At 37.2% G+C, this 16,521-nt stretch overlaps 1 protein-coding gene across 4 annotated transcripts in view; it reads left to right on the top strand.

Moving 5' to 3' along the window:
• Window positions 1-899: 899 nt before the first annotated feature.
• Window positions 900-16,521, top strand: part of Rc3h2 (ring finger and CCCH-type domains 2) — a 63,186-nt gene continuing 47,564 nt past the window's right edge. For 3 of the 4 annotated variants that reach the window (XM_059260184.1, XM_059260187.1, XM_059260188.1), the window contains exons 1-5: window positions 900-1,158; window positions 4,225-4,260; window positions 8,164-8,460; window positions 11,034-11,151; window positions 13,822-14,055. In XM_059260184.1, the coding sequence (XP_059116167.1) occupies window positions 8,230-8,460; window positions 11,034-11,151; window positions 13,822-14,055 (583 nt within the window). In that variant the 5' untranslated portion in view covers window positions 900-1,158; window positions 4,225-4,260; window positions 8,164-8,229. The remainder of the gene's footprint in view (window positions 1,159-4,224; window positions 4,261-8,163; window positions 8,461-11,033; window positions 11,152-13,821; window positions 14,056-16,521) is intronic. The other variant, XM_059260185.1, reaches the window with a different exon arrangement.

Below are 16,521 nucleotides of genomic sequence, written 5' to 3'. Positions count from 1 at the left end.
CCCAGTCTGTGATTCTGCCCCAGCCTTTCAGTTGCTGGGTTCACAGGTATGCACCATCACACCTGGCTTACAAATCATGTATTTTGAAGGTTCATTATCAAAGTGACTTTTCCATATTTTATGTACAGATCACTATCACAGATTTTTTTTTTGAACATCTCATTTTACATTGGAAAATGTGAGTTTAATTACAGGGCATAACCATTAACCTTTATTCCTCAGTTTTACATCATTAACAAAGGTTACACAGTATCAATCTTTTAGTATTTGGTAAGTAAATTATAAATAAAACTAAAATGCTTTTAAAATATCACTTTTACGGCCTGGCATATAGTAGTTCATAATTGTTGCTTCCCTCGTCCTTATTCTCAGTGTTTCTTCATTTATAAAAACAGAGGGTAATTCCCACCTTACAGTTTGCTATAAATCATAGTGCCGAAACTTATAATTTGGTCCTCCCCCCCCCCCTTATGGGGCATTTGGGATTTTAAATAAGTAGGTGGGTCTGCCAAACAAACGTTTCACTTTGGTCCTGGTAAACTGGAATATTATTTGTTAATCTAGTCAGTATCTCAGAAGAGAGTGCAGTAGGATGTAACATGGATGTATCAGGTTCTGCTCAATGGAAGTTTAATGTTGGCTCAACCACACAAGCCGCCTGGCTCAAGGTTTAGATGGTTGTGCAGGGAGTTTCCCATAAGTCTCTTCGGCTTGCCTAGTCCTCACAGCATCTCCCACAGTACTCTGGGGCTCCTTTGTCATGTGACCAGGGTGGATTTCTTCAGAGTGTAACTGATGGGCAGTTTAGGTGGCCGGGGCCACTACGCTTCCCTTCCACCCCAACTCCCGGGCTTGCGTAATCTCGCGTGAAGTGAACAGTATCGTCTCGCGAGAGCTAAGTCGGGATCCCTCCAGGTCCGCCTCCGTGGTGAGGAGGAGGAGGAGAAGGAGGAGGAGGCGGAGGGAGGGAGGAGGAGGAGGCCCCGTCGCGGCCTTCGCCGCCGCCAACGGGGCTGTCCCTGTAGCTCCCGATGGAGTTTGAGGCCCTGAAACCGCCGCCGAGCTCTGCCCCGGCGAGACGAGGCGCCTCCGTCGCCGAGCCGCGCCGTCGCGGGGCCCCCGGGAGCGGCCCTTAGCGACCCCGCCCGGGCCCCTCAGGTAGGGCGGGGGCGGGCACGATGCGGCTGTGGCCCCGGCCCGGCTGCCCGGTCCCCAGAGGTGGGGCGGGGAGATGTCTCTGCCCGGCGGCCTGTGCATGGTGGCCGCCGGTGCCCCGAGGGTTGGGAACCGCGGGCCGCACCTGACACTCGGCGGAACCCGGGCCCCGAGGAGGCCCCTCGCTCCGGTAGGGCTTTTTGATGAGAGGCGAAACGCTCAAATGGCCACCTTCCTCTAACACCGGCCGAAGGGACGGCCCTGACCGCTGAGGAGCCCACCCGAGCAGAGGCCGGCTTCCTTCTTTACTTACCCCAGTTAGGAAGAGGGGCTTCCGAAGAGGTCCCCGAGATCACGTCCGTCCTAGCGTTTCCTCTTTCAGACTCGGAGCTTACCGAGACCCCAGCGCGAGGATGGTAGAGGCGATCTGCGTGGTGTAAATAGGGACCCTGGCCAAACAATGCCCAGGGAGGGTTTAACCTCCCTGGAGAGAGATGGCTGGACCAGAGAGGGTGCGCAAGGGATGTGACTAGGAGCCATGGCGTGAAGCACAGCCAGGGAATTCTGCTATGCCTTTCTTTCCCTCTTTCGTCTTATTTTCCTTGGGGAAGCCTCTTGAGGAGACTCTTCCACCATCTTAGGAGAATGGTAGAAAGCATCTTTGTTTGTCAGAGAAACAGCTGTACTTTTCTCTGTCCTTAGCCTTCAAGAAGGAAGGAGATAAGGATAGCTGTCATTTCCATCCTTGAAATCACCAGAGTTTTAAGATACTGGCAGGTACAGACTTCACATCGAAATAGCCACAAGTCAAATTCAGTGATTCTCACCCTGTTTATATTTTTGTTTAAGCTCTACCTCATTTTTTTTTAATCCGACTGCCCTCTTACCTAGGACCCTTTTTATTAATTTCTTCTCACCTTGACCTGCTGTGATTAGTGACTTTGTATCTCAAAGTGTTTAAGTAATCTTACCATCATTTTTTATTAGTCACACTTTATTTTAAAGTTCCAGTAAAAAAAACTTCTAGTTAACCTGAGAAAGCTAATAATGACACACTAAACTGGTATAATTTGACCCAGAAGGAAAGAAACAAATGTTTTAGTTGGTGGGTCCAGTCTTTTTATAGTGAAATGTATACACAGCCTAAGACTTGGAATCGTCAAGAATAGTTTGTAAATCCCCTTATTTCCACCTTTTATCTGGTTAAAAAAAGCTATATCACTACTGACTAAAGTTGTTTACTAACACAGTCCATTCTTGAAAAAATAGAGGCCATCACATCCTATCAAAAGGTATTTTCCAGTATTGCCCTTTTCGTTGTTGTTTTTGATTTGGAGATTCTTGTTTTCCCAAATTTAAGAGTTTGGAAAATTGCTAGAAGAACAAAACGTTAAATATATTTCCCAGTCTTGCTTAGAAAAGGCAGAGACCAAATTCACACAGGCTTTTTATTCCTTGAGACTCTATTTGCAATCTAGTTTATTAGTAGAACCTTTGAAGAATTCTTGATCTGTTATTGTTGTGTTAGTCTGACATGCAAGAAGACTTAATGTTCGTTGTTCATGTTTTCATTAATTCACTTTCTATGTTTGTAAATTTGCTGCCTTCCAGTTGGCAAAAGCATTTTTCTCTACCCTCAGGATTTTATATTTAAGACTAGAACCTCTACGTTGTGTGTGATGGCTAAGAATGCTATAAATTTGTTAACAAGGTTTGTTTTTTTTTTTTATTAATTTGTTTTGTTTTATTTTTTTAGATAAGATCCCCTCTATGTAGCCCTGACTGTCCTGGAACTCACTATGTAGACCTCTGCCTCTGCTTTATGTGTGCTGAGACTAAAGGCATGCATCACCATGCCTGGCGGTAACAAAGTTGTAATAAGTACTTGCTTATTTTTGGTTGGACTGGGTTGAAGTTTCACTTTCTAGTATTGGAAAAAGGAAGTCTATGGAAAAATAAAGCTAGTTGGAAATTTTAAAAAAATGAATTGTACCCAGTCTCATGAATGTTGTTGATTTCATCTTTGTGGTCAAGTTTCCTAATTCCATGAAAACCTTAAATGTGTGACTTTTACCTCAAAATTCCTAATAAAAATTATATTTTGAGTATTACTTTATAATCATTTGTAGTCTATATTTACCTGTACTACCTGATAGTCACATGTGACAATTAAGGACTTGAAATGGAGCTAGTGTAACTTGAAATGTGTTGTGAAGTGCAAAAGTTATACCATATTTCAAAGACTTAATGGAAAATTCTATAACATTTTAATGTTTAAGTTTTTATGTGATTGCAGGTTAAAATGATATTTTACTTGTTATGTTATATAAAATGTACCGCTAAAATTGACTCACCTAGTATATTCTTTTTCCTTTTTTAAAATTTGACAATCAGAAATTATTGTAGGTTTGTTTTGTTTATTTGATTTGGGGTCTCATTCTAACCCAGGCTGGCTTGGAACTCACTGTGTAGCCTAGGCTAGCTTGAACTTGGCCATCCTCTTGCCCTGAACTTCCTGAATACTTAAAGGGGTCATCTGCCACATAGTGACACAATAAATAAATAAATAAATACATGCAGAACCAAAAACTTTCCTGATAGTATGCTTTTAGAATCAGAATAATTAGAGGGCTAAGGACTTTAGTAATAAACAAGATAAGGTTATCTAGTATAGAACACATAATTAAGTTCCATCACAAAGTATTCTTTCAAAACTAGCCATCACTAAAGAAGTAGAACTTTGTTAGTTAAAATTGCAAGTTTTTTTCCTATTAGAAGGCATTGAAAGTTCTATCTTACTTTAAAAACTTGGTTCAACCCCTAATTTGAGGAGTAAAACTTGATCTCATCCATTTCATAGCTTTAAACAGAATCAGTTTTTTTACATTGTGATACAGCTCCTTTTTTCTCCAAACTCTGTTGTACTTGAGTCCTGAGGGGTAGAATTTGCAGGTAATTTCCCTTAGCTTTTTCTTGTTTGCTTTTTAGGTTAAGTCTTACATTGTACTTCTGATGCCTTCAGTCTGATTTTAAATCTAAAGCTGTGTTTTGTTTTGTTTTGTTTTGCAGTACCGGGGATTGAATTTAAAGCTTCACAAACATTAGGCAAGTGTTCTACCACTGAGCCACATCCCTGACCAAAGCTAATTACTTCTATATAGGGAAGTACTGGTATAGTCCATTTCAGTAGCTTATAGTACTCAAATGTAAATAATGATTTTTAAAGAGTATATTTTTATGAACAGAATTATAAAATGCTGTATGTTAACACAGTGCAGTGAAAAAGTACTCTGCTCTGACTTTTTAAAAGTAAATGTTGTCCTGAACTGATTGTGTAATATAAGTAACAGAAAATGGAAGTGTTTAGCTGGTATGCTGATTATTTTGGTAAAGAAGTTTCTCATTTGCATCTGTAAGACAAGTCAGTTACTCTTCGTATATCCTAAGTTTGGACTCACCGTAAGGATCTGAGACTGTTTCAGATTCCACCTCTAAGTTAGCCTTTTTAGTCCTGTGCTTTAGCTTATGCTTTTTCCTTTTTTTTTTTTTTTTTTTTTGGTTTTTCGAGACATGGTTTCTCTGTGTAGCTTTGGAGCCTGTCCTGGATCTCACTCTGTAGACCAGGCTGGCCTCGAACTCACAGAGATCCACCTGGCTCTGCCTTCTGAGTGCTGGATTAAAGGAATATACCACCACTGCCCGGGTAACTTAGCTTTTTCAATTTTTAAAACTAGTTACTAAACTTAGTAGGCATCTAGACTTTTGAATCCATTTTACCCTGGACTTGAAACATTTGGAAAGTATATTTAGGGATAAGTACTTCTAGTCACTGTAATTGTTAGCAGCAATTAAGATAACCACTGAATCAAGTAATTGTTAAAATGCGTCACTATAAGCCTAAAAGTTCTATAAATTAATACACCTATATTTCTGTTGTTTATTTATATATTTCTCTTAAGAATATAAAAATAATAGGATATCTATCATTTTGGGCGGTTGTAAAAGTATTTTGTAGATAAGCTTAAGAAGTACCTTTTGCCTGGCTTAGTGGCACACACTTTTAATCCCAGTACTTGGAAGGCAGAGGCAGGCGGATCTCTATGAGTTTTAAGGTCAGCCTGGTCTACAGAGCAAGTTCCAGGGTCGCTAGAGCTACACAGAGAAACCCTGTCTCGAAAAATGAGAAGAAGAAAAAAAGTACCTTTTAATAGAGAGTTGAAATTCCAATTTTGTCACTAATTAAATATTTTAATGGGTTATACAAGTTTCTATGTTGTAGATAAAAATCTTAATTTCCTATTTGAGTAACCTAGAATTTGTTGATTACAGTACTGAAGGAAAACATTCATAAAAATGAAATCATATATAAGGAAAGTTTAGTTCATAAGTTTGCTGTTAGAATCTGGCATACGGCAAGGAGAAAACTCAATAGTTATTGTCAAAGTTTGATTTAGAGCTTTTCTTTACATTTTAGAGGCTTTTATTTAGTTTTTAAATATGAACTAGACTTGTCAGCAATATTAAAAGCTCTGATGTATATGCATATATAATTACAGAACTGTCAGATGCATCTGGAGCACTGTCCTAATGGTCTTGGAAAACCAAGGAGAGTTAGTGAGTTAGTTCTTAGTCTGTTGTTGCCCCAGCAGCCTGTAATAGCCTAACTCAGTTAGGATCTGTCTGAAAAAATATCACTTCATGTTATTAATTCAGAGCCCCAGTTGTAGATTTAAAATGAAATTCATCTTTTTGCCTGGGTTTATGATTCTGCAGCCAGAAAACAGAACATCCAATATGTTAGTTTCAGGGAGGATTTGCTCACCTGCTTTTTGCCAGTCTCTAAAGTTGGAAGCAGACTAGTTGATTTTAGATTGGTGGTTCTAATCAGTTTGATAATTTGAGGATAAAGTGTAAAAATAATAATTTGAAAATTTTGAGTTGCTTAGAAGAAAATATATTGATAATAATATATAATATTTTTCTTCATTAAAGCTGTTTAGTAAAGATTTGTGTATTATATGGGATGCTTTTTTATATAGTAAGACCTGTAATTTATGTTTACCAAATAATTTTTTATTTTTTTTAAATATTAAAGTATAGTAAGAGCCACTAGAGTTTTTGTTTGTTTGTTTCTTGGGGTGCTGGGGAGTGCTTGTTCGTGTTTCTCTCTCCTGATGCTGATTACTCTTTCAAGCATCAAGTGTTCTGTATGTCTAATGTATTTGGTTGTTAAACATTTGTATGAAATAAAGTATTGGCTGTTCAATTACTCTAAATACCTAGATTTGTTGTTTTACCGGATGGCCTTTGTCACACTTACATTAGGTTTTTGTTTTTGTTTTTCGAGACAGAGTTTCTCTGTGTAACAGTCCTGGAATTCGCTCTGTAGATCAGGCTGTAGACCACGCTGGCCTCACAGAGATCTACCTGCCTCTGTCTCCCAAGTGCTGTGATTAAAGGTGTGCACCACTGCCTGGCTTTACATAGTTTTAAATTGGAAAATATTGAGGATTTATGAGTTAAGTAGTATAATTTAGATTTTGATTCTTGCTTTACTGAATGCTATGCAACTATTAAACAAGAAAAATATGAGATGATTCCCTCATAGTTATTTTTCTATGTGCCTACTATAATTAGTGCAGATAGAAATTTTATATTTTGTTTTTTTCTGTTTAGAATTATTTGAAGAGAATAATGTTTTATTTCTCTAAGCCAACTCTATTAGGTTTGACAAGTTTGGATACAGACACACACTTTTGTCAAAAGTATTGTAATGAACTGTGACAAAAAAAATTAGATAATTTAAGCCGGGCGGTGGTGGCGCACGCCTTTAGTTCCAGTACTCGGGAGGCAGAGCCAGGCGGATCTCTGTGAATTCGAGGCCATCCTGGTCTACAAAGCGAGTTCCAGGAAAGGTGCAAAGCTACACAGAGAAACCCTGTCTTGAAAAAAACAAAACAACAACAACAACAAAATTTAGATAATTTTTTGGTTTGGGGGTTTTTGTCCATTTTACTTTGTCAGGAGTGAGTTGCATGTAACACTGCTTGTGGAAGTTGGTTCTCTCCTTTCAGTGTTGGTCCTAAGAATTGAACACGGGTTGTCAAGCTTAGCATCAAGGCCTTTACCTGCTGAGCCATCTTAATGACCTAGGCAATATTTTCTCTGATTTAGTTTGGCATCATTCTTTCATTTATAGGCAACACTTCTGTCATCACAGTCTTGTCTGTAGATTTTCAGTAACTCACTTAGCTTCTGAGGCACATCCTAACTATAGACTTCCTCCTTCAGGTGCCAAAGTGACATTTTCACACTGAAGTGTAAAGTGGTATTTGTTGTGATGGTTGTGGTGCTAGGAATTGAATCAGGGCTTCCTGCCTGCTGAGCAGACAGTGTATGACTGAGCTACATCCCCATCCCTACAGTGTTGTTTTGGTCAATAGTTTCTGAAGCTTACTAGCTGTTAAGCCTTATTTGTATATTTTGAGGTAGTGGTTATCCAAGGAAAACATTTCAAACTTTAACTATGTTGTTTGTGTTCTTAAAGACAGAATGTAAAAGGCAGTTGAGATGGTAAAGATGTTTACTGCCAAACTCAATGAGCTGTGCTCTATCCTCAGATCCCACATGGTGGAAGGAGAAAACTGACTAGCATGTCATGGCATGCATGGGCCCACATACATACCTATAAAACACACTCGTTCAAAATAAAAACATTAAATGTAATAAAAATTAGAATGTGAAAACATGTTTTGGTCACTAAGAAGAATACACAAAGGTTTTATTTACTATTACATGAACAATCAGAGTTTAGTTGAAAGGAATAATATTAATAAATTGTTTCTGGGTAAATTTTCAAAATCAATATATAGTTTTGTTATTTTTATAGAAACATCTAAAGCCTATATTCAGAAATGTTTCAGATTCTGCAGTGATAGTAGCTGATTTTAACAGTTAACTGAATGACTAATAAATATATCATTAATTCTTACTTTTGTCTATTTGCAGCTTATAAAACACTACACAGCAAAATAATGATCTGCTAGACTGCTAATCCAAGCATCAGCTTCCACAATGCCTGTGCAGGCAGCTCAATGGACAGAGTTTCTGTCCTGTCCAATCTGCTATAATGAATTTGATGAGAATGTGCACAAGCCCATCAGTTTAGGTTGTTCACACACAGTTTGCAAGACCTGCTTGAATAAACTTCACCGAAAAGCGTGTCCTTTTGACCAGACTGCCATAAACACAGACATTGATGTGCTCCCTGTCAACTTTGCACTTCTTCAGTTAGTTGGAGCCCAGGTAAGTGTCCAGTATTTTTACTGATTTAGTCTATCAGTTGTCAAAATTAGTTCATCAGCCAGTACAGCATATGTTGAATGATATTTAAAACCTAAAAGGTATTTACTTTTTGTGAGGTGTTCCTAAAACGATTTTTCTTAATCTTATAAATTTTTACGCAAAATAATGAATCCCATTACAGTTATATATTTCTTATTTTCTCAACAGCAGGGCCAGAATTTAGGTATATAAGTAAGTGGTTGAGAAACAGTTTGTATATGAATATATCAGTATTTATTCGTTAAGTTGTTAAAAATATAATCAAAGGTTTAAATAGAAACAAATCAACTAAAGCCCTCAAGTAGAGACTTTGTTAATGTTATGATTTCAGTTGGCTTAGGATATTACCATCAATTGAATATGTAAATGAGAAAATAAATTGTATCAGTAACAAATTCTGCACAGCATCATACTCCCCTATATGTAATGCAGTGATTATTTCCTATATAATTTCACTGAATCGTATCAAGAACCTAGATTTGAGAAACAACTTTTATTTGATTAGGGTTTTTTCCATGGTACATATGAAAATAAATATTCTGAATGTTATTTCTGATTCTTACCTTAGCTCTTTAGGTACCTATTACTCCTACTTACAGATGAGAAGATGAAATTCTATATATGCATGACACAGTACATATTAAGCAAGAAAATAGTGGCATGTCTGGAAACTCAGTGCTCTAGGAAGGAAGATAGAGTTCTGTGCCAGCTGGCCAAACAGGGAAACTCTGTCTCTAAAAAGTCAAGTGAAACAACATCTACAAAAACAACAAACCCAAAACTAACTAAAGCAAGATGTTTACAATTTTATGAAGCTTCCTGGCTTATTCAGGAAATTTAATAATTCACTATATTCATTTCTCTAATCTCTTGATAGGTGAAGGTGTCCTTTTAACGCTCAAAACCTATTTTCACTGTTTTAAAATCAAACTAGACAGTGATTCCATAATCAATAGTGTCATGGTTTAATTGGCAACATGTTTTTTCTTATGTGTCATAGAATAATGCTGTCTCTTGCCAAGAGTGACACTTTAAGATTCATTAAAATACTTGCTTTTTTTCAATAATTCTATATACTGTCTGTCTGCTATAGCACAGGTAGTCTTAATATCCCTTCTGAGTAAATGTGTTATTATAGTGCTTAAAATAGTTTATGGATCTGTGCATTGTGACACAAATCTTTTCAGGTTATTCTCTTCCCTATCTCTACTTATATTGGTCTCCTAACCAGTTCTCAGATATGCTATGTATATTAATGCATAGGGATTTTAAAAATGTCTTTGCCTGCAATGATTCCTCCCTCTCTACTTTGAAGTAGTTACAAATGTTGCAGTTCTCCAGGAAGTTTATCCTGACTGTATCAGTAAATTACAGCCCTTCTCCAGTTCTTTCTTTTTTAAAATTTATTTTTGTTATTTTTGATTGTGTGTGTCTATGTATGTATGCCACAACCCCAAATACTTATCTTTATTTGTGTATGCGTGTTTGCGTGAATGTCATCTGCACAAAAGGGCTCCCAATAAGGTGTTAGGTCCCTGAAGGTGGGATTAGAGGCTGTTGTGAGTTGCTCAACATGGGTGCTAGGAACTGAACCTGGGTCATCTGGAGCAGCAACAAGGGCTCTTAACCATCGAGCCGTCTCTCTAGTCCTCGCCATATTTTTTGTTCCACTTATATTTACGGTGTAGTTTCATTGATCACCTTCTAACACAGTATTTATTTATTTATATGTTTGTTTATTTATTACTTGTCTATTTTGTTTAAACTCTTTGAGGCAGGACATTTTCTCTTTTGATTATTGATAGATCCATAGTGTAGACATATGAGAAATATTCTATAAATGTCAGTATTGGACTGAACATTATGAAACATATATAGTCATCATTTCGCAGATATGGAATTTTTTTTTTTTTTTTTTTTTGAGACAGGGTTTCTCTGTGTAGCTTTGCGCCTTTCCTGGAACTCAGTCTGTAGCCCAGGCTGGCCTCGAACTCACAGAGATCCACCTACCTCTGCCTCCCAAGTGCTGGGATTGAAGGCGTGCGCCACCACCACCCAGGCAGATATGGAAATTGATATGAACCAATTAAATGGTTTTCTCAGGATCACACATAGGAGTAGCAGAGCCTAAAGTTTACCCACTTTTTTTTTTTTTTTTCTTTTTTTCCTTCTTGTGCTGGGGATTAAACAAAGGGCCTCACATGTGCTAGTTGGGAATTCTCATCATTGAGTTACATCTCTGGTACTTACATTCTGTCATGGAGGTATAGATCATAAATTATAAATTTAATAGGTAACTCATGTAGAAGTCAGTACTAAATTATATGGGGTGAAGGCAGAATCTCTCTCAATTTTGTTTGGAAGATTAACATTGATAAAATACTATTAACTTTCCAACTTCATTTTAAGTTCACTTAAATGGCTTTGATTTTGTATCTTTGTATAATAATTTTATATTCACTAAGGTTATTAGATATATAAAGAGAAGTTGCATGAACTGAATGAATACATCTCTGCAATATTTTACTTTTTAGGTACCAGATCATCAGTCAATAAAATTAAGTAATCTAGGTGAGAATAAACACTATGAAGTGGCAAAAAAATGTGTTGAAGATTTGGCACTCTACTTAAAACCACTAAGTGGAGGTAAAGGTAAGTTCATAAGATGTATTCTTATTAGTGTGTAAGACTTGGTCAAGTGTTAAGCATTGATCTCTTAACATTGACTAGAGTCACTGCTTGTCATGGAATCCACAGTCTATTGGATGGGTATATAAGTATAATAAATTGTTTTAATTGCTTTGACAAAAGCAGAATTGTAGTTTATTGTTGCTATTTCTTACAAATATAAAAATTATTGAATGAATCAAGTATTTATTTTGTGCCTGTTAATTAAGAGTGGACTTAGGCTGCTTGAGATACTTTAGTAAACAGGAAAACACAACCTGAACCTAAATGTAGTACTTGATTTCAGTAAAAGGAAAAAATATAATAAACAGTATGGTGAATTAGGTTATATATTGTTAATGGTAATTGGTATAAAAAGAAAATACAGAGAGGTTAAAATGTCACGGTGAGAAGATAAAGACAGATTACAGATTTTAAGAATATCTAATGAGGTCCTTGTTTACAATGTGGCTCTTGAAATTGGATTGAGGTAAAAGAGATGAGATAGGTACTGAAGTAGATCCTGGAAAAGTATTTTCTAGGCAGCGGGAACAACCATCCATTGTATTGTCCCTGTGGGAAGGAGAGAGAGTGTACTTGGAGTAATGTGAGTGAGGAGAGTATTACAAGAAAAGTTAGGATGGAATATAGTGAGGCAAGGTGATATGCCAACTTTCAGACCATTTACAGACTTGAGCTTTTGCTCTGAGTAAAGTTGGGGGTGGTTTTGAACAGAGTAGTGATATAATTGGACTAACATTAAAGGATCACTTTGTTCTCTTGAGACTGTATAGAAGGACAAAGGGAATAGTGAAAAGTTAAGTGGTTGAGGCACAGTTAGCAAAAGTGGAGCTTGGTACCTAGTTTGGATGCATTTGGAGGTAAGACAAAAAATATTTCCTGGATTTGGAGTTGGAGAGGCAGAGTAGAAGAGGCAAGTGTAACTGCTGAAGATTTTGCTTGAGTACCTGTAAAGAGAGTTGCTACAGCTTTTGGAATAGTGGAGGTAGATGAGGTTTGGGTAAGAAGCTCAAGTTCAGTTTTGGTTATATTAAGTTTTAGATGTCTAAGATTCATCTAATAGCTGATATTGCTATTAGATATTGATATTGAGTAGCTGATACTGAGTTACCAGTGGATATATGAGTTTTGAATTAAGATGAAGTGCATGGTCTATAGCTTTGGGGATTATTATAATATGAATGTTTTGGAGAGCCTAAATGACTGGAAGAGATCATCTGTGTACTGAGTTTATAAGATAGTCTCTTTAATGTTGGTAGGTCAGGGTAGGGGGCTAAAAACTGCTATCAAAGGATATTATAAGGGAGAAAACTAAGAAAATGGAATGTTCTGGAAATCAAAATTAAGTGCTTAAAACACTAAAGTCATCCATATTGAATGTTACTGAAAAGTCAGATGTAATAAGGGTTGAGGATTAACTGGATTTAGCAAAGTAGATGTAATTGTCTTGAACAGTTTGGTGTAAGAGATAGTGTGGCAAAATCTTGAATTGAAATAGGTTTTCCAGATTTGTGAAGCAAGATGTTGGAAACAGTGTATAATAGAAAATGCACAAGATAGCCGGGCAGAAGGCAGGAGAATCAGAAATTTGAGGGCAGCTTGGGCTACATAGCATGTTTAAGGCCAGCTTAGGCTATATCTTAAAAGTGTCTCCCAAAGTAGGAGCAGTGAGGGAGAAAGGCAGATAATAGAAGATTTATTACACAAGGAAATAAAGAAATATGACAACTAGTAAAGAAAGATCACTTAAAAAAAAATCTGTTTACAGCCAGGCGGTGATGGCTCACGCCTTTTAATCCCAACACTTGGGAGGCAGAGTCAGGTGGATCTCTGAGTTCAAGGCCAGCCTGATCTACAGAACAAGTTCCAGAATAGCCAGGGCTACACAGAGAAACCCTGTCTCAAAAAGAAAACAAATACATTTTTAAGATGAATGTATTTTGCTGATGGAAATGATCAGAGGGGGGAAAAATGTATGCTACAGAAGAGGGGAGGATTTCTTTTTTTTTTTTTTTTTTTTTTATATTATATACAGTGTTCTGTCTACAGGCCAGAAGAGGGCACCAGATCTCATTATATATGGTTGTGAGCCAACATGTGGTTGCTGGGGATTAAACTTGGGACCTCTGGAAGAACAGCCAGTGCTCCTAACCTCTGAGCCACCTCTCCTGCCCGAGGGGAGGCTTTCTGAGTGGTGTCCTGAGCAGGTTCAAAGGAAGGGAATAAGAACTACATTTAAGCAGTGTTAAACATTTCTTGTGTGCAATGTTTATTTAACTATTATTATTTTAACTATTATTAATTGTTACTTTTAAGGTTAAAATTTATATTCATTTGTCTGTAAATTTATCTCCAGATACTTTATTGAAGGTGGAGAGTAAAGTAAATCCCAATAGAGTCTTTAGACAGATCCAGCCTATAGAACAAGACACCTAAGTAAAATCTGAAGTATTTAAGAACTAGGCTCTTTATTATTATAGAATGGTAATAAACACAGACACAATATTCAGTTAGAAAATCAAATCATCTAACAGACTCATAAAGAACTATTATTTAATAATTAAATACAGATAATGTAAATTGTCTTTTTTTAATTGAAAAATGTTGAGTTTCTTTCGTCTCCATTTGTTTAAGGTGTAGCTAGTTTGAACCAAAGTGCCCTGAGCCGTCCAATGCAAAGGAAACTAGTTACACTCGTAAACTGTCAACTGGTGGAGGAAGAAGGTCGTGTCAGAGCTATGCGAGCAGCCCGTTCCCTAGGAGAAAGAACTGTAACAGAACTGATCCTGCAGCACCAGAATCCTCAGCAGCTCTCCGCCAACCTGTGGGCTGCTGTCAGGGCTCGAGGATGCCAGTTTCTAGGGCCAGGTAAAATAGATTACCATCTTAGTGTTTTTACTGGTCATCAGATCTTGAGGATGCCAGTTTTTAGGGCCAAGTAAAAAATCCTTCATATACTGACATTGTAAACTAAAAATCAGTCTATTCTTTTTGTTGTTGTTGTTTGTTTTTCGAGACAGGGTTTCTTTGTGTAGTTTTGGTGCCTGTCCTGGATCTCGTTCTGTAGACCAGGCTGGCCTGGAACTCACAGAGATTTGCCTGGCTCTAACTCCCTCGTGCTGGGATTAAAGGTGTGCGCCACTGCTGCCTGGTAAATCAGTCTATTCTTATAGTCAGTGCTTTGGAAGAAATTTCTCATTTATTTCTTAGGCATCAGTGAGATAGAGGGCTCATATGCAATTTGCTAATTAGAAAACTGATTTAGGAAAGGGCCTGCTACTGCACAGGTGTACATCAGGGAAGGTAAAGTGTTTTTGGGGGGTGGCAGCATGATATAAATAATAAACTTTTGATTGATTGTTAACACTTGGAAAACGTAAGAAATATTGAAACCAGCAATAAGTTTCTTTATGATCAGTGCTATGAATGTCCTGTTTAAAACAATCTCTATACCAAGTTATAAAGTACTTATATGTTAATTGGGAGATTTTTTTTTTAAATTTAGAACTGTAATTTGAATAAAATTTATATAGGAAACATTTTATTTCAGTGATTTGGGGTTTTTTAAAATAGTCTCCTGTTTAGCTAAGGCTGACCTAAAATACTTTGTGTGTAGTGCAGGCTGGCCTCCAACTCTGTAGTTCTTTTGCCTCAGCTGGAATTACAGGCATTCACTACCACACCCAGCTAGGAAACATTTTTTCTTTAAAGATTTACTTAATTGTGTGTGTGTGTGTGTGTGTGTGTAGGGTCCCACTCTGTAGCTCTTGCTATCCTGGAATTCATTATGTAGACCAGACTGGCCTTGAACTCAAAGAGATTCACCTGCCTCTGCCTCCCAAGTGCTGGGTTTAAAGGTATGCAAAAAACATGCATTTTTTTTTTTTTTTTTTTTTTTTTTTTTTTTTTGTTCCTGTGAGTGTATGTCACATGTATTCAGCAAGGAGTACAGAAGAGGGTGTCAGATATCCTGGAATGGAGTTAGAGGCAGTTGTGAGCTGACGGACAAGGGTACTTGAACTTGAACTCAAGACTTCTGGAAAAGTAGTGCTCTTAGCTCTTAGAAAACTTCTTGTTTTGTTTTGATTTTGGTCTTTTTTTTTTTTTTTTTGAGACAGGATATTAGGAAACATTTTTAATGAGAGACGTTGGGACAGCTAGACTGAAATGTAGCAAATGAATTGGGTGCTTCTTTAAATATCTTTGGAAACTTAAACCAACTATAAGCAAATGTTTTTGAGACAATGGGAAAAATTAAATGTGGACTGGATATTCGATTAAGGAAATACATTAATTTTGTTGGATGTGGTCTTATGTAAAAATTTTAAAAACCGTCACATAAAATAATATGTTGTCCGGGACTTAGACCAAAACACAAGGTAAAATAAACTATAAAAGTAAAAAAAGTAGATAAACCTTTCTGAAAGCAGCTATATTGATAGTTAAATGTATATGCTTTAAATTTTGCACAAATCAGAGTTAAATTTAAAATTTTTAAAAAATCATTCTTTATGAACTTAATTTACGGATGATACCTTTGAATATTTATTCGTGTTAATTTTTTTTCTGTAGAAGCACAAGATACCTAATATTACTTATTGTAACTCAAAAAGACAAAAACCTGATTCAAAAGTAGATCAGAGACTTAGCAACCAAATAAGAGACTGGTAGAGAACAAGCTTAGGTAGGACACTGGAAGTCTTTAATTAGTATTGAATGTAGATCAAACCTAGCAAGGGGCTGTAGGGTGGAGCTCTGTGGTAATGCTTACCCAGCTTGTGTTAGGCCCTGACTGGGGTTGCTCCCCAGAGCACGTGTACGCACATGCAATAATAAACCACAGTGAGATACTGCTTCATACGTGTTTAGTTTGCTGTGATTAAAAAGAAAACCACCTGATACGTTGGTAAGAATGTAGACATAGAAAACTGGTGCTCTCCTGTATGGAACAAACCTTGGCAGTCCCTCTAAAGCTAAACATGACCCAGGAGTTCAGTGGTCCTTCCAAAATAATAGAAATCAGATACTCAAACTGATACTTGGACACAAATGTTTATAGCAGTAATATTTACAATGATTAGAAGGGAGGCAGGCACAATTTGGCAATGGTAGAAACACACGGGGGGTGGGGGGGCATAGAGGGGAAGGTAGGCACAAGCTGGTCGTAATCATGCGTACCTATTATCTTGGCACTTGGGGAGGATCAAGTAGGAAGATGAGTTGGAGGCCAGCCTGGGTTACATAACAAGCCTCTGTCTCAAAGAACCTCAGTGGTGATTTCACAACTATGCCACCATGCTTGGCCTATAGTGTTCTTTTATCTGGAACCATTTC

Source organism: Peromyscus eremicus, chromosome 4, assembly GCF_949786415.1.
Source record: "Peromyscus eremicus chromosome 4, PerEre_H2_v1, whole genome shotgun sequence".
Classification (NCBI taxonomy): Eukaryota; Metazoa; Chordata; class Mammalia; order Rodentia; family Cricetidae; genus Peromyscus; species Peromyscus eremicus.
Note: the sequence above shows the minus strand (reverse complement) of the source record. Positions and strands in the feature narration are given on the sequence as shown.